The 24,974-nt window shown below is 63.5% G+C and overlaps 1 protein-coding gene across 2 annotated transcripts in view; it reads left to right on the forward strand.

Moving 5' to 3' along the window:
* Positions 1-6,853: 6,853 nt before the first annotated feature.
* The window catches only part of npm1b (nucleophosmin 1b), a 146,106-nt gene continuing 127,985 nt past the window's right edge, over positions 6,854-24,974 (forward strand). Inside the window, exon 1 of one of the 2 annotated variants that reach the window (XM_072497708.1) lies at positions 6,854-7,104. In XM_072497708.1, the coding sequence (XP_072353809.1) occupies positions 6,987-7,104 (118 nt within the window). In that variant the 5' untranslated portion in view covers positions 6,854-6,986. The remainder of the gene's footprint in view (positions 7,105-24,974) is intronic. The other variant, XM_072497707.1, reaches the window with a different exon arrangement.

The following is a 24,974-nucleotide window of genomic DNA, read 5'->3' on the forward strand; positions in this document are numbered from 1 at the left end:
CTCCACTCCTCCGAAATCCACCATTCCTCAGTCGTAAAGGAGGCTCAGGCCATAGTAGAAGCTGTGCGACATTGGAGGCATTAGCTGGGCGGCAGGAGATTCACTCTCCTCACTGACCAACAGTCGGTTGCTTTCATGTTCGATAATACACAGCGGGGCAAGATTAAAAAACGACAAGATCTTACGGTGGAGGATCAAACTCTCCACCTACAACTATGAGATCTTGTATCATCCAGGGAAGCTAAACAAGCGTCCTGATGCCCTATCCCGCAGCACATGTGCCAACGCACAAGTGGACCGTCTCCGAGCCCTCCACAAGGACCTCTGCCACCCGGGGGTCACTCGATTTTTCCTCTTCATCAAGACCCGCAACCTGCCCTACTCCATCGAGGAGGTCAGGACAGCCATCAGGAATGGCCAAATCTGCGCGGATTGCAAGAGCCGCACTTCTACAGGCCAGAGAAAGAGCACCTGATAAAGGCTTCCCGCCCCTTTGAAAGCCTCAGTATGGATTTCAAAGGCCCCCTCCCCTCCACCGACCGCAACACGTACTTCCTGAACGTGATTGACGAGTACTCCCGGTTCCCATTCGCTATCCCCTGCCCCGACATGACCGCACCCACCGTCATAAAAGCCCTCCGTAGTATCTTTACGCTGTTCGGTTTCCCCGCCTACATACACAGTGATAGGGGGTCCTCCTTTATGAGCGACGAACTGCGTCAATTCCTGCTCAGCAAGGGCATTGCCTCGAGCAGGACGACCAGTTACAACCCCCAGGGAAACGGACAGGAAGAGAGGGAGAACGGAACGGTCTGGAAGACGGTCCTACTGACCCTACGGTCCAGGAATCTCCCAGTCTCCCGCTGGCAGGAAGTCCTCCCGGATGCCCTCCACTCCATCCGGTCACTGCTTTGTACCACGACCAACCAAACACCTCACTACCGTCTCCTTGTCTTCCCCAGGAAGTCCTCCTCTGGGACCTCGCTCCCGACCTGGCTGGCAGCTCCCTGACCCGTCCTGCTCCGAAAACACGTGCGGGCGCACAAATCAGACCCAATGGTCGAGAGGGTCCATCTCCTCCACGCTAACCCCCAGTATGCCTTCCTGGTGTACCCCGACGGCCGACAGGATACGGTTTCCCTACGGGACCTGGCGCCCGCTGGATCCCCACACACCCCCGCCACCAGTCCCACCCTCCCTCCCACCAGCGCACCCCACAGCCGCCCCCTTCCCAGGTGGATCGGTTCTTCCACCGGCCCCGTCTAGGCCCTGCCCACTGGCGAACCCCATAGCCGCCCCCTTCTCAGGTCAGCGGGCCTTCCACCGGCCATGTCTTGGGATGATGAAGCTGGCACAGAAGCCGAAACCACGCTCCCAGAGTCACAGACGCACGTACCTCCACCGGCATCACCACCAAAGCTACGACAATCGCAGAGGACGACCAGGGCCCCCGATCGACTAATTGCTTCCTATTGAAATGTACATTATTGTTGTAAATAGTTAAGATGTAATGAGGCAAAACGCTGTACGGAGGCATTACTGTACCTTCATAACTGTAACTTCTACCACTTTTACCATGTTGTAATGCGAAGCCACCACCCTCTTTTTTAACAGGGGGTGAATGTGGTAGTCGATGTTAGGAGTATTACGGTACCTAGTAATGCCGGAATACCATTGGTGGAGAATGTACTTGTTCCCATTGGTTAAGCTTGTATGTTAGCTCCGCCCTGCAAGGCGGGGTATAAGAGCCCGTGCTGCCCCAGCAGCTTTCTTCTGTACCTGCGCTGCTGGAGGAAACATCTAGCGTATTAAAGCCTTCAATTGTCTCCAATCTCGTTTCTGAGGTTATTGATCGTGCATCACTCTTCAATCCAGCAAATGCTCCAGAATCGGCTAATGTGGCAGAAGAGCCAGAAACAACTTTCACACCAGCAGATCCAGCAACTGCTACTACAGCAGATGATGCAAAAGCAGCTACTATAGCAAAAGATCCAGAAGCAGCCATTGCAGCAGGGGGTCCAGAAGCAGCCAATTCCTTGGCCAAGACCAGTAGCAAGAATGGTGCTCTATGTGCACAGGCAGATGTGAGTGTGAACCGCACCAACATCATGGATGATGCCACTAAATCTATGAAGAAAAGGAGAAGGAAAGAGCTGATTATAAAAAAGAGAAGGAAGTGTAAGAGAAGAGTCGAGATCACAATTGGGCAGCACGGTAGCACAGTGGTTAGCACTGTTGCTTCACAGCTCCAGGGTCCCAGGTTTGATTCCCGCTTGGGTCACTGTGCGGAGTCTGCACCTTCTCCCCATGGCTGCGTGGATTTCCTCCGGGTGCTCCGGTTTCCTCCCACATAACAAAGATGTGCAGGTTAGGCGGATTGGCCATGCTAAATTGCCCTTAGTGTTCAAAAAGGTTAGGCGAGGTTATGGGGATTGGGTGGAGGTGTGGGCTTGGGTAGGGTGCTTTCCAAGGGCCGGTGCAGACTTGATGGGCCGAATGTCCTCCTTCTGCACTGTATATTCTATGACTCTATGACCGGGTGGCAGCCACGACAGTGAAGGCACAAGCATCGGCAATGAGGCCAACATACAAGAACACACACGGAGTACGAAGCATCGCTTCAAAAGAAAGCCCTGGGAATTATAGATTGGTAAGCCTAACATCTGTGGTGGGTAAGTTACTAGAGAGGATGCTGAGGAATAAGGTATACAGGCATTTGGAAAGACGGGGTTTGATTAGGAGTAGTTAGCACGGCTTTGTGCATGGGTGATCAGGCCTTACAAATTTGTTAGCATTCTTTGATGAAGTGACCAGGGAGGTTGATGAGGGCAGGGCGGCAGATATAGTCTTTGTGGACTTCAGTAAGACCTTTGATAAAGTACCACATGGTAGGCTGCTCTGGAAGGTTAGGTCACATGCAATCCAGGGAGAGCTGGCAAATTGGATACACAATTGGCTTGATTGTCGGATGCCGAGGGTAATGGTGGAAAGATGCTTGTCGGACTGGAGGCCTGCGACTAGCGGTGTGCCCCAGGGGTCAGTGCTGGGCCCATTGCTGTTTGTTATCTATATCAACGATTTGGTTGAAAATGTACAAGGCATGTTCAGTAAGTTTGCAGATGACACTAAAATAGGTGATATTCTAGACAGTGAGGAAAGTTATCAAATATTGCAGCAGCATCTTGATCAGCTGAGAAAGTGGGCCAAGAAATGGCAAATGGAGTTCAATACAGATAAGTGAGAGGTGTTGCATTTTGGAAAGTCAATTCAAGGTAGGACTTTGACGGTGAATAGTGGGACCTGAGGGAGTATCTTGGAACAGAGGGACCTTGGAATTCAGGTGCACGGTTCTCTAAAGGTGGAGGCACAGGTAGATAGAGCAGTGAAGAAGGTTTTGACAAGCTGGCCTTCATCAGTCACGGCATTGAGTATAGAAGGTGGTAAGTTATGTTGCAATTGTCCAGGACGTTGGTGAGGCCGCACCTGGAGTATTGTGTTCAGTTTTGGTCGCCTTGCTTCAGGAAAGATGTTATTAAACTGGAGAGCGTGCAGGAGAGATTTACAGGGATGTTGCCAGGACTCAAGGGATTGAGTTATAGGGAGAGATTGGACAGGCTAGGAATTTTTTCTTTGGAGCGTAGGAGACTGAGGGGTGACCTTATAGAGGTGTATAAGATCATGAGAGGCATGGATAGGGTGAATGCACTAAGTACCTTTCCCAGGGTTGGGGAGTCGAGAACTAGAGGGCATAAGATGAGAAAGAATGAATGGGAACCTGAGGAGTAACTTTTTTACAGAGAGGGTGGTACGTATGTGGAATGAGCTGCCGGAGGAAGTGGTTGAGGCAGAGACATTGACAACATTTAAAAGGCATTTGGACACATGGATAGGAAAGGTTTAGAGGGATATGGGCTAAATGCAGGCAAATGGGGTTAGTTTAGATGGGCTTTTTGGTTGGCATGGACCAGTTTGGGTTGAGGGCCTGTCTGCAAGCAGTGGATTCTATGTAAGAAGTCTTATAACACCAGGTTCAAGTCCAACAGGTCTGTTGTGAATCACTAGCTTTCAGAGCGCAGCTCCTTCCTCAGGTGAATGAAGCGACATGTACACGGACAACTGATTAGGGACCCTGGAGGAGCTCACAGAGAGGTTCCAACTACCTAAAGGGAACGACGATGAAGGGAAACGACGGCGTACCCCCAGAGGTCAGGACAGTCATTAGTTGAGAAACTGCTGGACGTGGTAGGCAAAGTAATGGAAAGGGTACTGAAGGATAGGATTTCTGAGCATCTGGAAAGACACTGCTTGATTAGGGATAGTCAGCACGGATTTGTGAGGGGTAGGTCTTGCCTTACAAGTCTTATTGAATTCTTTGAGGAGGTGACCAAGCATGTGGATGAAGGTAAAGCAGTGGATGTAGTGTACATGGATTTTAGTAAGGCATTTGATAAGGTTCCCCATGGTAGGCTTATGCAGAAAGTAAGGAGGCATGGGATAGTGGGAAATTTGGCCAGTTGGATAACGAAAAGATTTCAAGCTACTGAAGTTGCATGACTGGGCCTTCATCTGGATTACTAGTCCAGTGGCAATACCACTACGCCACCGCCTCCCACTATGAGGTACAAGGCACTATTGTGTATTTCTTTTTTGATGGGATGTGGGTGTCACTGGCGAGGCCAGCATTTGTTACCCATTTTTAACTGCTCTTTAATTGAGCGGCTTGTTTGGGCATTTCAGATGGCAGTTTAGAGTCAACCACGTTGCTATGGTTGCTGGAGTGACGTGGAGGCCAGACCTCCCAAGGAGGGCAGATTTCCTCCCCTAAACGATGTTAGTGAACCAGGTTTGAACAACAATTGATGATAGTTGTCACAGAATTGTTGCAGCGCAGGTGTCCATTCGGCCCATTGTGTTTGTACCCGCTGTCCGAATGACCAACTCACCTGCCATTCTCCTGCTCCCTCTCCGTAACCCTGCACACCTTTCCTTTTCAGATAACTCTAGTTGCATTTTGAGTGCTTCAATGGAACATGCCTACACGACACTGCACCTTGAGCGCCAGTGGAATATGTGGATGCCAAGATTTGGTTCCGGTGATATTGGGCCGTGTGGGAGGGCCTGGACAGAGAATGGCACTGATACGTGGAACAAGTCACACATTGATGGACAGATCATTTCTGCCATCACGTTGTGGATATAACACATTCTCCTGTTTCTGTTGAGGAACCTGCAAGGGGTGATATAGTGTGTTTTGTTTTGCGTGAAAATGAGCTGATATAGCTTTGTATTAGTACCAATATCGAACATTTCCTTGTTTAATGGTTAGTCTGATATGTGGAATGTTACGCATTTGATTTTCAAATCTTTGATACTGTTGACTTTAATAAACAAAATATTCTCAGGCATTGTTATCCAGATCTTAACCACTGACTGTGAAATAATCTTTCCTCGGTGATATCATGGCCACCATGAGGCTAACTTTCTATGAATTTAGATCCAGATTCTATAAATGTAAATTCCACCAGTCACTGTGGTGAGATGTGGGCCCCTGTCCCAGAGCATTAGACTCTCCTAAGAAGAACCATACTGGATTAAATATCAACTCTGCTTCTCTCTGCACAGGTGCTGCCAGATAGACCTGTTTGGGACAGAAGGTCGGGTGGATTGGCCACGCTAAATTGCCCTTAGTGTCCAAAAAGGTTAGGAGGGTGATGCGCAATCAATTACTCTCGAGACAAGGTGAGTCATAACTAATACGCTTTAATCTGCTAGAACTTTTCCCCAGCAGCTTCGATACAGAAAGTGAAGGCTGCTGGGACAGCATTGGTTCTTATACTCTGCCTCTTAGGGTGGAGCTATGTACATCAGCAAATGGTAGACTCCTGGGTCTAGCCAATGGTCATCCACCTCTCAGGTACCGCAATACCTGGTATTACCACAGAGGGGTTATTGGGTTACGGGAATAGGGTGGAAGTGAGGGCTTAAGTAGGTTGGTGCAGACCCGATGGGCCGAATGACCTCCTTCTGCACTTTATATTTTATATATATATATATGAAAGCCCAGAAGGCAGCAGCACTACACCCACCGTGCCCCCCGCCCCTCCCCACCCTATTGCAAAGGCTGGCCACTGCTCACAAGGTCCGGCAGAACTTTCTTGAACGTTTGCATCAACTGTCCATCACGCCTTTGATTGACAGGCGCGCTGACCGGACAGCTCTGCCGTCAATGAGGGGCATAAAAAGAGTGGATAGTCAGAGGCCTTTTCCCTGGGTAGAGGGGTCAATTACCAGGGGGCGAGGGGCAAGGTTTAGAGGAGATGTACGAGGCAAGTTTTTTACGCAGAGGCCTGGAACGCGCTACCGGAGGAGGTGGTGGAAGCAGGGACGATAGTGACGTTTAAGGGGCATCTTGACAAATACATGAATAGGATGAGAATAGAGGGATACGGACCCAGGAAGTGTAGAAGATTGTAGTTTAGACGGGCAGCATTGTCGGCACGGGCATGGAGGGACCAAGGGCCTGTTCCTGTTGTACTTCTTTGTTCTTGTTCAAGCAGACTGCGTCACGCAGGGGCCTTGGCGCGCACGCAGGGGCCTGGCGCGCCCAGCTGACCGGAACAGGCGCGCACGCAGGGCCCTTGGCGCGCACGCAGGGGCCTTGGAGCGCCCGCAGGGGCCTTGGCGCGCACGCAGGGCCCTTGGCGCGCACGCAGGGGCCTTGGAGCGCACGCAGGGGCCTTGGCGCGCACGCAGGGGCCCGGCGCGCCCAGCTGACCGGAACAGGCGCGCACGCAGGGGCCTTGGCGCGCACGCATGGGCCTTGGAGCGCCCGCAGGGGCCTTGGCGCGCACGCAGGGGCCGTGGCGCGCACGCAGGGCCCCGGCGCGCCCAGCTGACCGGCACTGGCTAACGCGGCTGTCAGTCAGGCGGACGAGGTGGTCCGCCGGCAGCTAAGCAGTGTGGGCGGCAGGCAGACAGGCGGCAGGATGAGTGGTTGGGGCCGCTGTCAGTCATCGCGGGCGGCCACGGCCGAGTGTCGGCGGCTGATGGAGGAGCGGAAGGTGTCGGTGTCGGAGCTGCTCAACTCCAGCGTCTATTTGTTCGGTAAGAGGTGGAACCGAGAATGGGCCTGAGATCTAGTCTGCTGAGAACCCCCCCCCCCCGCTCAGTAACCGCCCCCCCGCTCAGTAACCCCCCCCCCGCTCAGTAAACCCCCCCCGCTCAGTAACCCCCCCCCCCGCTCAGTAACCCCCCCCAGTAACCCCCCCCCCCAGTAACCCCCCCCCAGTAACCCCCCCCCAGTAACCCCCCCCCCAGTAACCCCCCCCCCAGTAACCCCCCCCCCCAGTAACCCCCCCCCCCAGTAACCCCCCCCCAGTAAACCCCCCCCCCAGTAAACCCCCCCCCCAGTAAACCCCCCCCCAGTAAACCCCCCCCAGTAAACCCCCCCCCCATAAACACCCCCCCCCATAAACAACACCCCCCATAAACAACACCCCCCCATAAACAACACCCCCCCATAAACAACACCCCCCCATAAACAACACCCCCCCATAAACAACACCCCCAGTAAACCCCCCCCCCCGTAACCCCCCCCCGTAACCCCCCCCCCGTAACCCCCCCCCGTAACCCCCCCCCCGTAACCCCCCCCCAGTAACCCCCCCCGTAAACACCCCCCCCCCCCGTAAACCCCCCCCCAGTAAACCTCCTCCCCCCCCCTCAGTAACCTCCCCCCCCTCAGTAACCTCCCCCCCCCCCTCAGTAACCTCCCCCCCCCTCAGTAACCTCCCCCCCCCTCAGTAACCTCCCCCCCCCCCTCAGTAACCTCCCCCCCCCTCAGTAACCTCCCCCCCCCCCCTCAGTAACCTCCCCCCCGCTCAGTAACCCCCCCCCCGCTCAGTAACCCCCCCCCGCTCAGTAACCCCCCCCCCGCTCAGTAACCCCCCCCCGCTCAGTAACCCCCCCCAGTAAACCCCCCCCCAGTAAACCCCCCCCCAGTAAACCCCCCCCCCCAGTAAACCCCCCCCCCCAGTAAACCCCCCCCCAGTAAACCCCCCCCCCCAGTAAACCCCCCCCAGTAAACCCCCCCCAGTAAACCCCCCCCCAGTAAACCCCCCCCAGTAAACCCCCCCCAGTAAACCCCCCCCCAGTAAACCGCCCCCCCCAGTAAACCGCCCCCCCAGTAAACCCCCCCCCAGTAAACCCCCCCCAGTAAACCCCCCCCCAGTAAACACCCCCCCCCCCATAAACACCCCCCCCCATAAACACCCCCCCCCATAAACACCCCCCCCATAAACACCCCCCCCATAAACACCCCCCCCATAAACAACACCCCCCATAAACAACACCCCCCCATAAACAACACCCCCCCAGTAAACCCCCCCCCCCAGTAAACCCCCCCCCCCAGTAAACCCCCCCCCAGTAAAACCCCCCCCCAGTAAACCCCCCCCCAGTAAACCCCCCCCCAGTAAACCCCCCCCCAGTAAACCCCCCCCAGTAACCCCCCCCCAGTAAACCCCCCCCCCAGTAAACCCCCCCCCAGTAAACCCCCCCCCCCAGTAAACCCCCCCCCAGTAAACCCCCCCCCAGTAAACCCCCCCCCATAAACACCCCCCCCCATAAACACCCCCCCCCATAAACACCCCCCCCCATAAACACCCCCCCCCATAAACACCCCCCCCCATAAACACCCCCCCCCATAAACACCCCCCCCATAAACAACACCCCCCCATAAACAACACCCCCCCCATAAACAACACCCCCCCCATAAACAACACCCCCCCATAAACAACACCCCCAGTAAACCCCGCCCCCCGTAACCCCCCCCCCGTAACCCCCCCCCCGTAACCCCCCCCCGTAACCCCCCCCCCGTAACCCCCCCCCAGTAACCCCCCCCGTAAACACCCCCCCCCCCGTAAACCCCCCCCCCCAGTAAACCTCCTCCCACCCCCCTCAGTAACCTCCCCCCCCTCAGTAACCTCCCCCCCCCCTCAGTAACCTCCCCCCCCCTCAGTAACCTCCCCCCCCTCAGTAACCTCCCCCCCCCTCAGTAACCTCCCCCCCCCTCAGTAACCTCCCCCCCCCTCAGTAACCTCCCCCCCCCCCTCAGTAACCTCCCCCCCCTCAGTAACCTCCCCCCCCCGCTCAGTAACCCCCCCCCCCGCTCAGTAACCCCCCCCCCCGCTCAGTAACCCCCCCCGCTCAGTAACCCCCCCCCGCTCAGTAACCCCCCCCCCCGCTCAGTAACCCCCCCCAGTAAACCCCCCCCCAGTAAACCCCCCCCCCCAGTAAACCCCCCCCCCCAGTAAACCCCCCCCAGTAAACCCCCCCCAGTAACCCCCCCCCCAGTAAACCCCCCCCCCCAGTAAACCCCCCCCAGTAAACCCCCCCCAGTAAACCTCCCCCAGTAAACCGCCCCCCCCAGTAAACCGCCCCCAGTAAACCCCCCCCAGTAACCCCCCCCCCCAGTAAACCCCCCCCAGTAAACACCCCCCCCCATAAACACCCCCCCCCATAAACACCCCCCCCATAAACACCCCCCCCATAAACACCCCCCCCATAAACACCCCCCCCATAAACACCCCCCCCATAAACACCCCCCCCATAAACACCCCCCCATAAACACCCCCCCCCATAAACACCCCCCCCATAAACAACACCCCCCCATAAACAACACCCCCCCATAAACAACACCCCCCCATAAACAACACCCCCCCATAAACAACACCCCCAGTAAACCCCCCCCCCCGTAACCCCCCCCCGTAACCCCCCCCCGTAACCCCCCCCCGTAACCCCCCCCCGTAACCCCCCCCAGTAACCCCCCCCGTAAACACCCCCCCCCCCCCGTAAACCCCCCCCCCAGTAAACCTCCTCCCCCCCCTCAGTAACCTCCCCCCCCTCAGTAACCTCCCCCCCCCCCCTCAGTAACCTCCCCCCCCCTCAGTAACCTCCCCCCCCCTCAGTAACCTCCCCCCCCCCTCAGTAACCTCCCCCCCCCTCAGTAACCTCCCCCCCCCTCAGTAACCTCCCCCCCCCTCAGTAACCTCCCCCCCCCCCCTCAGTAACCTCCCCCCCCCCTCAGTAACCACCCCCCCCCCGCTCAGTAACCCCCCCCCGCTCAGTAACCCCCCCCCGCTCAGTAACCCCCCCCGCTCAGTAACCCCCCCCCCGCTCAGTAACCCCCCCCCGCTCAGTAACCCCCCCCAGTAAACCCCCCCCCAGTAAACCCCCCCCCAGTAAACCCCCCCCAGTAAACCCCCCCCCAGTAAACCCCCCCCCAGTAAACCCCCCCCCAGTAAACCCCCCCCAGTAAACCCCCCCCAGTAAACCCCCCCCCAGTAAACCCCCCCCAGTAAACCCCCCCCCCAGTAAACCCCCCCCCAGTAAACCGCCCCCCCCAGTAAACCGCCCCCCCAGTAAACCGCCCCCAGTAAACCCCCCCCCAGTAAACCCCCCCCAGTAAACCCCCCCCAGTAAACCCCCCCCCAGTAAACACCCCCCCCCCATAAACACCCCCCCCCATAAACACCCCCCCCATAAACACCCCCCCCATAAACAACACCCCCCCATAAACAACACCCCCCCATAAACAACACCCCCCCATAAACAACACCCCCCCATAAACAACCCCCCCCCAGTAAACCCCCCCCCCAGTAAACCCCCCCCCCAGTAAACCCCCCCCCCAGTAAACCCCCCCCCCCAGTAAACCCCCCCCCAGTAAACCCCCCCCCAGTAAACCCCCCCCCAGTAAACCCCCCCCCCAGTAAACCCCCCCCCCAGTAAACCCCCCCCCCAGTAAACCCCCCCCCAGTAAACCCCCCCCCAGTAAACCCCCCCCCATAAACACCCCCCCCCATAAACACCCCCCCCCATAAACAACACCCCCCCATAAACAACACCCCCCCATAAACAACACCCCCCCATAAACAACACCCCCCCATAAACAACACCCCCCCATAAACAACACCCCCCCATAAACAACACCCCCAGTAAACCCCGCCCCCCGTAACCCCCCCCGTAACCCCCCCCCCGTAACCCCCCCCCGTAACCCCCCCCCGTAACCCCCCCCGTAACCCCCCCCCGTAACCCCCCCCGTAACCCCCCCCCAGTAACCCCCCCCGTAAACACCCCCCCCCGTAAACCCCCCCCCCCAGTAAACCTCCTCCCACCCCCCTCAGTAACCTCCCCCCCCTCAGTAACCTCCCCCCCCCCCCTCAGTAACCTCCCCCCCCCTCAGTAACCTCCCCCCCCTCAGTAACCTCCCCCCCCCTCAGTAACCTCCCCCCCCCCCTCAGTAACCTCCCCCCCCCTCAGTAACCTCCCCCCCCTCAGTAACCTCCCCCCCCCCCGCTCAGTAACCCCCCCCCCGCTCAGTAACCCCCCCCCCCGCTCAGTAACCCCCCCCCCGCTCAGTAACCCCCCCCCGCTCAGTAACCCCCCCCCGCTCAGTAACCCCCCCCCGCTCAGTAACCCCCCCCAGTAAACCCCCCCCCCCAGTAAACCCCCCCCCCCAGTAAACCCCCCCCCAGTAAACCCCCCCCCCAGTAAACCCCCCCCCCAGTAAACCCCCCCCAGTAAACCCCCCCCCAGTAAACCCCCCCCAGTAAACCTCCCCCAGTAAACCGCCCCCCCCCAGTAAACCGCCCCCAGTAAACCCCCCCCAGTAAACCCCCCCCCAGTAAACCCCCCCCAGTAAACACCCCCCCCCAGTAAACACCCCCCCCCATAAACACCCCCCCCCATAAACACCCCCCCCATAAACACCCCCCCCATAAACACCCCCCCCATAAACACCCCCCCCATAAACACCCCCCCCATAAACACCCCCCCCATAAACACCCCCCCCCATAAACACCCCCCCATAAACACCCCCCCCATAAACACCCCCCCCATAAACACCCCCCCCATAAACACCCCCCCCATAAACACCCCCCCCAGTAACACCCCCCCCAGTAACCCCCCCCAGTAACCCCCCCCAGTAACCCCCCCCAGTAACCCCCCCCAGTAACCCCCCCCGTAACCCCCCCCCGTAACCCCCCCCGTAACCCCCCCCGTAACCCCCCCCGTAACCCCCCCCCGTAACCCCCCCCATAACCCCCCCCCCGTAACCCCCCCCCGTAACCCCCCCCCGTAACCCCCCCCCCGTAACCCCCCCCCCCGTAACCCCCCCCCCGTAACCCCCCCACGTAACCCCCCCCCCGTAACCCCCCCCGTAACCCCCCCCGTAACCCCCCCCCCAGTAACCCCCCCGTAAACACACCCCCCCCGTAAACCCCCCCCCAGTAAACCTCCTCCCCCCCTCAGTAACCTCCCCCCCCCTCAGTAACCTCCCCCCCCCCCCTCAGTAACCTCCCCCCCTCAGTAACCTCCCCCCCCCCTCAGTAACCGCCCCCCCTCAGTAACCGCCCCCCCTCCCCCGTCAGTAACCTCCCCCCCTCCCCCGTCAGTAACCTCCCCCCCTCCCCCGTCAGTAACCTCCCCCCCCCCTGTCAGTAACCCCCCCCCCCCCCCCCCCTGGTCAGTAACCCCCCCCGGTCAGTAACCCCCCCGGTCAGTAACCTCCCCACCCCCCCCCCGTCAGTAACCCCCCCCCCGTCAGTAACCCCACCCCCGTCAGTAACCCCACCCCCGTCAGTAACCCCCCCCCCGTCAGTAACCCCCCCCCCGTCAGTAACCCCCCCCCGTCAGTAACCCCCCCCCGTCAGTAACCCCCCCCCGTCAGTAACCCCCCCCCGTCAGTAACCCCCCCCCGTCAGTAACCCCCCCCCCCCGTCAGTAACCCCCCCCCGTCAGTAACCTCCCCCAGCGTCAATAACCTCCCCCCCCCCCGTCAGTCACCCCCCCCCGTCAGTAACCTCCCCCCCCCCCCGTCAGTAACCTCCCCCCCCCCCCCGTCAGTAACCTCCCCCCCCCCCGTCAGTAACCTCCCCCCCCCCCCGTCAGTAACCTCCCCCCCCCCCCCCCGTCAGTAACCTCCCCCCCCGTCAGTAACCTCCCCCCCCGTCAGTAACCTCCCCCCCCCCCGTCAGTAACCTTCCTCCCCCCCGTCAGTAACCTTCCTCCCCCCCGTCAGTAACCTTCCTCCCCCCCCGTCAGTAACGCCCCCCCCCGTCAGTAACGCCCCCCCCCCGTCAGTAACCCCCCCCCCCGTCAGTAACCCCCCCCCCCCCGTCAGTAACCCCCCCCCCCCGTCAGTAACCCCCCCCCGTCAGTAACCCCCCCCCGTCAGTAACCCCCCCCCCCGTCAGTAACACCCCCCCCCGTCAGTAACCTCCCCCCCCCCCCCCCTCAGTAACCTTCCCCCTCCCCCAGGTAACCCCCCCCCCCCCAGGTAACCTTCCCCCCCCCCCCAGGTAACCTTCCCCCCCCCCCCCAGGTAACTTTCCCCCACCCCTCAGTAACCTACTCCCCCTCAGTAACCTACCCCCCCCCCTCTGTAACCTACTCCCCTTTAGTAACTCCCCCCCCCCCCCTCAGTAACCACCCCCCCCCCCGCCCTCAGTAACCCCCCCCCCCCCCCCAGGAACCTCTCCCACCCTCAGTCACCTCCCGTCCCCTCACCCCCCTCCGGAACCCCCCCCGTAACCCCCCCCGTAACCTCCTCCCCCTCTGTAACCTCCCCCCCCCCCCTCAGTAACCTCCCCCCTCAGTAACCTCCTCCCCCCCCCTCAGTAACCTCCTCCCCCCCCTCAGTAACCTCCTCCCCCCCCCTCAGTAACCTTCCCCCCCCCCTCAGTAACCTTCCCCCCCCCCCCTCAGTAACCTTCCCCCCCCCTCAGTAACCTTCCCCCCCCTCAGTAACCTTCCCCCCCCCCTCAGTAACCTTCCCCCCTTTCAGTAACCTCCCCCCCCTCAGTAACCTCCCCCCCCCCTCAGTAACCTCCCCCCCCCTCAGTAACCTCCCCCCCCCTCAGTAACCTCCCCCCCCCTCAGTAACCTCCCCCCCCCTCAGTAACCTCCCCCCCCCCTCAGTAGCCTCCCCCCCCCCTCAGTAGCCTCCCCCCCCCCCTCAGTAACCTCCCCCCCCCCTCAGTAACCTCCCCCCCTCAGTAACCTCCCCCCCTCAGTAACCTCCCTCCCCTCAATAACCTCCCCCCCCCTGAGTAACCTCCCCCCCCCCCCCCCCCTCAGTAACCTCCCCCCCCCCTCAGTAACCTCCCCCCCCCCCCCCCTCAGTAACCTCCCCCCCCCCTCAGTAACCTCCCCCCCCCTCAGTAACCTCCCACCCCCTCAGTAACCTCCCACCCCCCCCCTGGTCAGGAATCTTCCCCCCGTCAGGAACCATCCCCCCGTCAGTAACCACCTCCCCCCGTCAGTAACCACCTCCCCCCGTCAGTAACCACCTCCCCCGTCAGTAACCACCTCCCCCCGTCAGTAACCACCTCCCCCCGTCAGTAACCACCTCCCCCCGTCAGTAACCACCTCCCCCCGTCAGTAACCACCTCCCCCCGTCAGTAACCACCTCCCCCCGTCAGTAACCACCTCCCCCCGTCAGTAACCACCTCCCCCCGTCAGTAACCTCCTCCCCCCGTCAGTAACCTCCTCCCCCCGTCAGTAACCTCCCCCCCGTCAGTAACCTCTCCCCCCCCCCCCCCGTCAGTAACCTCTCCCCCCCCCCCCGTCAGTAACCTCTCTCCCCCCCCCCCCTCGTCAGTAACCTCCCCCCCCCGCTCGTCAGTAACCTCCCCCCCCCCCCCCCCCCCCCCCGTCAGTAACCTCCCCCCGTCAGTAACCTCCCCCCGTCAGTAACCTCCCCCCGTCAGTAACCTCCCCCCGTCAGAAACCTCCCCCCGTCAGTAACCTCCCCCCCCCCCCCCCCCCCGTCAGTAACCTCCCCCGTCTGTAACCTCCCCCCCCCCCCCCCCCCGCCCCCCGGTCAGTAACCTCCCCCCCCCCCCCCGTCAGTAACCTCCCCCCCCCCCCCCGTCAGTAACCTCCCCCCCCCCCCGTCAGTAACCTCCCCCCCCCCCCGTCAGTAACCTCCCCCCCCCCCCGTCAGTAACCTCCCCCCCCCCCCCCCCGTCAGTAACCTCCCCCCCCCCCCGTCAGTAACCCCCCCCCCTGTCAGTAACCTCTTCCCCCCCCCCCCCACCCCCCGTCAGTAAACTCCCCCCGTCAGTAACCTCCCACGTCAGTAACCCCCCCCCCCGTCAGTAACCTCCACCCCCCCCCCCCCGTCAGTAACCTCCCCCCCCCCCCCCCGGTCAGTAACCTCCCCCCCCCCCCCCGTCAGTAACCTACCCCCCCCCCCTGTCAGTAACCTCCCCCCCCCCCCCCCCCCGTCAGTAACCCCCCCCCCCCCCGTCAGTAACCTCTTCCCCCCCCCCCCTCCCCACCCCCCGTCAGTAAACTCCCCCCGTCAGTAAACTCCCCCCGTCAGTAAACTCCCCCCGTCAGTAACCCCCCCCCCCCCCCGGTCAGTAACCTCCACCCCCCCCCCCCTGTCAGTAACCCCCCCCCCGTCAGTAACCTCCCCCCCCCCCCCCCCCCGAACAGTAACCTCCCCCCCCCCCCCCCCGTCAGTAACCTCCACCCCCCCCCCGTCAGTAACCTACCCCCCCCGTCAGAAACCTCCCCCCCCCCCCCCCCCCCCGTCAGTAACCTCCCCCCCCCCCCCCCGGTCAGTAACCTCCTCCCCCGTCAGTAACCTCCCCCACCCCGCCCCCCGTCAGTAACTTCCCCCCCGTCAGTCACCTCCCTCCCCCCCGTCAGTCACCTCCCCCACCCCCCCCGCCCCGTCAGTAACCTGCCCCCTGCCAGTAACCTCCCCCCCCCGTCAGTAACTCCTCCCCCCCCCCCCCCCGTCAGTAACTTCCCCCCCCCCCCGTCAGTAACCTCCCTCCCCCCGTCAGTAACCTCCCTCCCCCCGTCAGTAACCTCCCTCCCCCCGTCAGTAACCTCCTCCCCCCCGTCAGTAACCTCTTCCCCCCCCCCCCCCCCCCCGTCAGTAACCTCTCCCCCCCCCCCCCCCGTCAGTAACCTCTCCCCCCCCCCGTCAGTAACCTCTCTCCCCGCCCCCCCTCGTCAGTAACCTCCCCCCCCGCTCGTCAGTAACCTCCCCCCCCCCCCCCCCCCCGTCAGTAACCTCCCCCCGTCAGTAACCTCCCCCCGTCAGTAACCTCCCCCGTCAGTAACCTCCCCCCGTCAGTAACCTCCCCCCCCCCCCCCCCCGTCAGTAACCTCCCCCGTCTGTAACCTCCCCCCCCCCGCCCCCCGGTCAGTAACCTCCCCCCCCCCGTCAGTAACCTCCCCCCCCCCCCCCGTCAGTAACCTCCCCCCCCCCCGTCAGTAACCTCCCCCCCCCCCCGTCAGTAACCTCCCCCCCCCCCCCCCGTCAGTAACCTCCCCCCCCCCCCCGTCAGTAACCCCCCCCCCCGTCAGTAACCTCTTCCCCCCCCCCACCCCCCGTCAGTAAACTCCCCCCGTCAGTAACCTCCCACGTCAGTAACCCCCCCCCCCGTCAGTAACCTCCACCCCCCCCCCCGTCAGTAACCTCCCACGTCAGTAACCCCCCCCCCCCGTCAGTAACCTCCACCCCCCCCCCCGTCAGTAACCTCCCCCCCCCCCCCCCCCCCCGGTCAGTAACCTCCCCCCCCCCCCCTGTCAGTAACCTACCCCCCCCCCTGTCAGTAACCTCCCCCCCCCCCCCCGTCAGTAACCCCCCCCCCCCCGTCAGTAACCTCTCCCCCCCCACCCCCCCGTCAGTAAACTCCCCCCGTCAGTAAACTCGCCCCGTCAGTAACCCCCCCCCCCCCCGTCAGTAACCTCCACCCCCCCCCCCCTGTCAGTAACCCCCCCCCCCGTCAGTAACCTCCCCCCCCCCCCCCCCCCCCGGTCAGTAACCTCCCCCCCCCGTCAGTAACCTACCCCCCCCCCGTCAGTAACCTACCCCCCCCCGTCAGAAACCTCCCCCCCCCCCCCCCCCCCCCGTCAGTAACCTCCCCCCCCCCCGGTCAGTAACCTCCTCCCCCGTCAGTAACCTCCCCCCCCCCGCCCCCCGTCAGTAACTTCCCCCCCGTCAGTCACCTCCCTCCCCCCCGTCAGTCACCTCCCCCACCCCCCCCGCCCCGTCAGTAACCTGCCCCCTGCCAGTAACCTCCCCCCCCCCCCGTCAGTAACTCCTTCCCCCCCCCCCCGTCAGTAACTTCCCCCCCCCCCCCGTCAGTAACCTCCCTCCCCCCGTCAGTAACCTCCCTCCCCCCGTCAGTAACCCCCCCCCCCCCCCGGTCAGTAAACTGCCCCCCGCCAGTACCCCCCCCCCCCCCCCCCCGTCAGTAACCTCCCCCCGTCAGTAACCCCCCACCCCCGTCAGTAACCCCCCCCCGGTCAGTAACCTCTCCCCCCCCCCCCCTCTCAGTCACCCCCCCTCTCAGTCACCCCCCCTCTCAGTCACCCCCCCTCTCAGTCACCCCCCCTCTCAGTAATTCCCCCCTCTCAGTAACTCCCCCCTCTCAGTAACCCCACCCACACTCAGTAACCCTCCCCTCTCAGTAACCCCCCCCTCTCAGTAACCCCCCCCCTCTCAGTAACCCCCCCTCTCAGTAACCCCCCCTCTCAGTAACCCCCCCTCTCAGTAACCCCCCCCTCAGTAACCCCCCCTCTCAGTAACCCCCCCTCTCAGTAACCCCCCCTCTCAGTAACCCCCCCTCTCAGTAACCCCCCCTCTCAGTAACCCCCCCCTCTCAGTAACCCCCCCCTCTCAGTAACCCCCCCCTCTCAGTAACCTCCCCCGCCTCTCAGTAACCTCCCCCCCCTCTCAGTAACTTCCCCCCCCCCCAGTAACATCCCCCCCCCTCAGTAACATCCCCCCCCCCTTAGTAACCTCCCCCCCCCCCCCCCCGGCAGCCACCTCTTCCCGCCCCCCCTCAGTAACCTTCCCCCCCTCAGTAACCTTCCCCCCCTCAGTAACCTTCCCCCCCTCAGTAACCTTCCCCCCCTCAGTAACCTCCCCCCCCCTCAGTAACCTTCCCCCCCCCCTCAGTAACCTTCCCCCCCCCTCAGTAACCTTCCCCCCCCCTCAGTAACCTTCCCCCCCCCCTCAGTAACCTCCCCCCCCCTCAGTAACCTTCCCCCCCCCTCAGTAACCTTCCCCCCCCCTCTGTAACCTACTCCCCTTTAGTAACCTCCCCCCCCCCCCTCAGTAACTTCCCCCCCCTCAGTAACCTCCCCCCCCCTCAGTAACCTTCCCCCCCCCCCTCAGTAACCTTCCCCCCCCCCTCAGTAACCTTCCCCCCCCCCTCAGTAACCTTCCCCCCCCCCTCAGTAACCTTCCCCCCCCCCTCTGTAACCTACTCCCCTTTAGTAACCTCCCCCCCCCTCAGTAACCCCCCCCCCCCCAGTAACCTCCCCCCCCCCCCCCCTCAGTAACCTCCCCCCCCCCCCCCCCCTCAGTAACCTCCCCCCCCCCCCCCCCCCCAGGAACCTCTCCCACCCTCAGTCACCTCCCGTCCCCTCCGTCACCTCCCCCCCCATCAGTAACATCCCCCGTTCCCTCAGTAACATCCCCCTCCCCTCAATAACCTACCCCCCCTCAATAACCTCCCCCCTCCACAATAACCTCCCCTGTCAGTAACCTCCCCCCCCCCCCTCAGTAACCTCCCCACCCCCTCAGTAACCTCCCCCCCCCCTCAGTAACCTCCACCCCCTCAGTAACCTCCACCCCCTCAGTAACCTCCCCCCTCAGTAACCTCCCCCCCCCTGTCAGTAACCTCCCCCCCCCGTCAGTAACTCCCCCCCCCCCCCTCAGTAACTCCCCCCCCCCCCTCAGTAACTCCCCCCCCTCAGTAACTCCCCCCCCTCAGTAACTTCCCCCCCCCCCCCTCAGTAACCCCCCCCCCTCAGTAACTCCCCCCCCTCAGTAACTCCCCCCCCCTCAGTAACTCCCCCCTCTCAGTAACCCCCCCTCTCAGTAACCCCCCCCTCAGTAACCCCCCCTCTCTCAGTAACCCCCCCCTCTCAGTAACCCCCCCTCTCAGTAACCTCCCCCCCTCTCAGTAACCTCCCCCCCTCCCAGTAACCTTCCCCCCCCTCTCAGTAACCTTCCCCCCCCTCTCAGTAACCTCCCCCCCCCCTCTCAGTAACCTCCCCCCCCCTCAGTAACATCCCCCCCCCCCGTCAGCCACCTCTTCCCCCCCCCCCTCAGTAACCTCTCCCCCCCCTCAGTAACCTTCCCCCCCCCCCTTCAGTAACTTTCCCCCCGCTCAGTAACCTTTCCCCCCCTCAGTAACCTTTCCCCCCCCTCAGTAACCTTCCCCCCCTCAGTAACCTACCCCCCCTCAGTAACCTACCCCCTCTCAGTAACCTACCCCCCCCCTCTGTAACCTACTCCCCTTTAGTAACCTCCCCCCTGCCTCAGTATCCTCCCCCCCCCCCAATAACCTCCCCCCCCCCCCCCCCCCCCTCAGTAACCTCCCCCCCCCCCCGCCCTCCCCCCAGGAACCTCTCCCACCCTCAGTCACCTCCCGTCCCCTACGTCACCTCCCCCCCCCTCCGTAACCTCACCCCCCCTCCGTAACCCAACCCCCGGTAACCTCCTCCCCCTCAGTAACCCCCCCCCTCAGTAACCTCCCCCCCCCCCCTCAGTAACCTCCCCCCCCCTCAGTAACCTCCCCCCCCCCCTCAGTAACCTCCCCCCCCCCCTCAGTAACCTCCCCCCCCCTCAGTAACCTCCCCCCCCCTCAGTAACCTCCCCCCCCCCTCAGTAACCTCCCCCCCCCCCTCAGTAACCTCCCCCCCCCTCAGTAACCTCCCCCCCTCTCAGTAACCTCCCCCCCCCCTCAGTAACCTCCCCCCCCTCAGTAACCTCCCCCCCCCTCAGTAACCTCCCCCCCCTCAGTAACCTCCCCCCCCGCCTCAGTAACCTCCCCCCCTCAGTAACCTCCCCCCCTCAGTCACCTCCCCCCCCCCTCAGTCACCTCCCCCCCCCTCAGTCACCTCCCCCCCCCCTCAGTCACCTCCCCCCCCCTCAGTCACCTCCCCCCCCCTCAGTCACCTCCCCCCCCCTCAGTCACCTCCCCCCCCCTCAGTCACCTCCCCCCCCCTCAGTCACCTCCCCCCCCCTCAGTCACCTCCCCCCCCCCTCAGTCACCTCCCCCCCCCCCTCAGTCACCTCCCCCCCCCCTCAGTCACCTCCCCCCCCTCAGTCACCTCCCCCCCCCAAAGTAACCTCCCCCCCTAAGTAACCTCCCCCCCCCTCAGTAACCTCCCCCCCCTCCTCAGTAACCTCCCCCCCCCCTCAGTAACCTCCCCCCCCCCTCAGTAACCTCCCCCCCCCTCAGTAACCTCCCCCCCCCTCAGTAACCTCCCCCCCCCTCAGTAACCTCCCCCCCCCTCAGTAACCTCCCTCCCCCCTCAGTAACCTCCCCCCCCTCAGTAACCTCCCCCCCCCCTCAGTAACCTCCCCCCCCCCTCAGTAACCTCCCCCCCCCCTCAGTAACCTCCCCCCCCCTCAGTAACCTCCCCCCCCCCCCAGTAACCTCCCCCCCCCAGTAACCTCCCCCCCTCAGTAACCTCCCCCCCCCCCAGTAACCTCCCCCCCCCCCAGTAACCTCCCCCCCCCCCCCAGTAACCTCCCCCCCCCCCAGTAACCTCCCCCCCCCCCCAGTAACCTCCCCCCCCCCAGTAACCTCCCCCCCCCCAGTAACCTCCCCCCCCCCCCCCCAGTAACCTCCCCCCCCAGTAACCTCCCCCCCCCCCCCAGTAACCTCCCCCCCCCCCAGTAACCTCCCCCCCCCCCAGTAACCTCCCCCCCCCAGTAACCTCCCCCCCCAGTAACCTCCCCCCCCCCCCCCCAGTAACCTCCCCCCCCAGTAACCTCCCCCCCCCCCCCCCCAGTAACCTCCCCCCCCCCCCCAGTAACCTCCCCCCACCTCAGTAACCTCCCCCCCCTCAGTAACCTCCCCCTCAGTAAACCTCCCCCTCAGTAACCTCCCCCCTCCCTCAGTAACCTCCCCCCTCCCTCAGTAACCTCCCCCCCCTCCCTCAGTAAACTCCCCCCCCCTCCCTCAGTAAACTCCCCCCCCCTCAGTATCCTCCCCCGCCCCCCTCAGTATCCCCCCCCTCAGTAACCTCCCCCCCCCCCCCTCAGTATCCTCCCCCGCCCCCCTCAGTATCCCCCCCCCTCAGTAACCTCCCCCCCCCCCCCCCAATCAGTAACCCCCCCCGTCAGTATCCTCCCCCCCCCCCCGTCTGTACCCTCCCCCCCCCCCCCCCTCCCGTCAGTAACCTCCTCTCCCCCCCCCGGGTCAGTAACCTCTCCCCCCACCCCCGCCATCAGTAACCTCCCCCCACCCCCCCCATCAGTAACCTCTTCCCCCCAGTCAGTAACCTCCCCCCACCCGTCAGTAACCTCCCCCCACCCCCCCCATCAGTAACCTCTCCACCCGTCAGTAACCTCCTCCCCCCCCTCAGTAACCTCCCCCCTCAGTCCCCCCCCCCTCAGTAACCTCCCCCCCCCCCCCTCAGTAACCTCCCCCCCCCTCAGTAACCTCCCCCCCCCCCCTCAGTAACCTCCCCCCCCTCAGTAACCTCCCCCCCCCTCAGTAACCTCCCCCCCTCAGTAACCTCCTCCCCCCCAGTAACCTCCTCCCCCCCTCAGTAACCTCCTCCCCCCCTCAGTAACCTCCTCCCCCCCTCAGTAACCTCCTCCCCCCCTCAGTAACCTCCTCCCCTGCCCTTCAGTAACCTCCCCCCCCCCCTCAGAAACCTCCCCCCCCCATCAGTAACATCCCCCCCTCCCCCCGGTAACCTCCCGCCCCCCCCCAGTAACCTCCCCCCCCCCCCAGTAACCTCCCCCCCCCCCCCCCAGTAACCTCCCCCCCCCCAGTAACCTCCCCCCCCCCAGTAACCTCCCCCCCCCCCCAGTAACCTCCCCCCCCAGTAACCTCCCCCCCCCCCCAGTAACCTCCCCCCCCAGTAACCTCCCCCCCCCCCCAGTAACCTCCCCCACCCCCCCCAGTAACCTCCCCCCACCTCAGTAACCTCCCCCCCCTCAGTAACCTCCCCCTCAGTAAACCTCCCCCTCAGTAACCTCCCCCCTCCCTCAGTAACCTCCCCCCTCCCTCAGTAACCTCCCCCCCCCTCCCTCAGTAAACTCCCCCCCCTCAGTATCCTCCCCCGCCCCCCTCAGTATCCCCCCCCTCAGTAACCTCCCCCCCCCCTCAGTATCCTCCCCCGCCCCCCTCAGTATCCCCCCCCCTCAGTAACCTCCCCCCCCCCCAATCAGTAACCCCCCCCGTCAGTATCCTCCCCCACCCCCGTCTGTACCCTCCCCCCCCCCCCCCCCTCCCGTCAGTAACCTCCTCTCCCCCCCCCCCCCCCGGGTCAGTAACCTCTCCCCCCACCCCCGCCATCAGTAACCTCCCCCCACCCCCCCCATCAGTAACCTCTTCCCCCCAGTCAGTAACCTCCCCCCACCCGTCAGTAACCTCCCCCCACCCCCCCCATCAGTAACCTCTCCACCCGTCAGTAACCTCCTCCCCCCCCTCAGTAACCTCCCCCCTCAGTCCCCCCCCCCCCTCAGTAACCTCCCCCCCCCTCAGTAACCTCCCCCCCCCCCTCAGTAACCTCCCCCCCCCCCTCAGTAACCTCCCCCCCCTCAGTAACCTCCCCCCCCTCAGTAACCTCCCCCCCCTCAGTAACCTCCCCCCCCCTCAGTAACCTCCCCCCCCTCAGTAACCTCCCCCCCCCTCAGTAACCTCCCCCCCTCAGTAACCTCCTCCCCCCCTCAGTAACCTCCTCCCCCCCTCAGTAACCTCCTCCCCCCCTCAGTAACCTCCTCCCCCCCTCAGTAACCTCCTCCCCTGCCCTTCAGTAACCTCCCCCCCCCCCCCTCAGAAACCTCCCCCCCCCATCAGTAACATCCCCCCTTCCCTCAGTAACATCCCCCCTCCCCCCGGTAACCTCCCCCCCCCCCCCAGTAACCCCCCCCCCGTAACCTCTCCCCCCCCGTAACCTCCCCCCCCCTCAATAACCTCCCCCCCCCCCTCAATAACCTCCCCCCCCCCTCAATAACCTCCCCCCCCCCTCAATAACCTCCCCCCCCCCCCTCAATAACCTCCCCCCCCCCCCCCCCTCAATAACCTCCCCCCCCCTCAGAAACCTCCCCCCCCCATCAGTAACATACCCCCTTCCCTCAGTAACATCCCCCCTCCCCCCGGTACCCCCCCCCCCCCCCCCCCGTCAGTAACCTCCCCCCGTCAGTAACCCCCCACCCCCGTCAATACCCCCCCCCCGGTCAGTAACCTCTCCCCCCCCCCCCCCTCTCAGTAACTCCCCCCTCTCAGTAACTCCCCCCTCTCAGTAACTCCCCCCTCTCAGTAACCCCACCCACACTCAGTAACCCTCCCCTCTCAGTAACTCCCCCCTCTCAGTAACCCCCCCTCTCAGTAACCCCCCCTCTCAGGAACCCCCCCTCTCAGGAACCCCCCCTCTCAGGAACCCCCCCCTCTCAGTAACCTTCCCCCCCCTCAGTAACCTTCCCCCCCCCCTCAGTAACCTTCCCCCCCCTCAGTAACCTTCCCCCCCTCAGTAACCTTCCCCCCCCCCTCAGTAACCTTCCCCCCCCTCAGTAACCTTCCCCCCCTCAGTAACCTTCCCCCCCTCAGTAACCTTCCCCCCCCCCCCTCAGTAACCTTCCCCCCCCCCTCAGTAACCTTCCCCCCCCTCAGTAACCTTCCCCCCCCTCAGTAACCTTCCCCCCCCTCAGTAACCTTCCCCCCCCCCTCAGTAACCTTCCCCCCCCCTCAGTAACCTTCCCCCCCCCCTCAGTAACCTTCCCCCCCCCTCAGTAACCTTCCCCCCCCCTCAGTAACCTTCCCCCCCCCCCAGTAACCTTCCCCCCCCTCTGTAACCTACTCCCCTTTAGTAACCTCCCCCCCCCCTCCCCAGTAACCTCCCCCCCCCCCCCCCAAGTAACCTCCCCCCCCCCCCCCCCCAAGTAACCTCCCCCCCCCCCCCTCAGTAACCTCCCCCCCCCCCCCCCCCCAGGAACCTCTCCCACCCTCAGTCACCTCCCGTCCCCTCTGTCACCTCCCCCCCCATCAGTAACATCCCCCCTCCCCTCAATAACCTCCCCCCCCTCCCCCCAGTAACCTCCCCCCCCCTCAGTAACCTCTCCCCCCCCCTCAGTAACCTCTCCCCCCCCCCCAGTAACCTCCCCCCCCCCCCCCCAGTAACCTTCCCCCCCCCAGTAACCTCCCCCCCCCCCCCCGCATTAACCTCCCCCCCCCTGCCCTTCAGAAACCTCCACCCCCTCAGAAACCTCCCCCCCCATCAGTAGCATCCCCCGTTCCCTCAGTAACATCCCCCCTCCCCTCAATAACCTCCCCCCCTCAATAACCTCCCCCCCTCAATAACCTCCCCCCTCAATAACCTCCCCCCTCCACAATAACCTCCCCACCCCCTCAGTAACCTCCCCCCCCCCCCCTCAGTAACCTCCACCCCCTCAGTAACCTCCCCCCCCCCCTGTCAGTAACCTCCCCCCCCCGTCAGTAACTCCCCCCCCCCTCAATAACCTCCCCCCCTCAATAACCTCCCCCCTCCACAATAACCTCCCCACCCCCTCAGTAACCTCCCCCCCCCCCCCTCAGTAACCTCCCCCCCCTCAATAACCTCCCCCCCCTCAATAACCTCCCCCCCCCTCAATAACCCCCCCCCCAGTAACCTCCCCCCCCCAGTAACCTCCCCCCCTCAGTAACCTCCCCCCCTCAGTAACCTCCCCCCCTCAGTAACCTCCCCCCCTCAGTAACCTCCCCCCCCTCAGTAACCTCCCCCCCTCAGTAACCTCCCCCCCTCAGTAACCTCCCCCCCTCAGTAACCTCCCCCCCTCAGTAACCTCTCCCCCCGTCAGTAACCCCCCCACCCCCCTCAGTAACCTCCCCCCTCTTCTTTCCCCTCCCCGTCACCCCTCTTTCCCCTCCCCGTCACCCCTCTTTCCCCTCCCCGTCACCCCTCTTTCCCCTCCCCGTCACCCCTCT

This window comes from Scyliorhinus torazame, chromosome 3 (genome assembly GCF_047496885.1).
Source record: "Scyliorhinus torazame isolate Kashiwa2021f chromosome 3, sScyTor2.1, whole genome shotgun sequence".
NCBI classification, from domain to species: domain Eukaryota; kingdom Metazoa; phylum Chordata; class Chondrichthyes; order Carcharhiniformes; family Scyliorhinidae; genus Scyliorhinus; species Scyliorhinus torazame.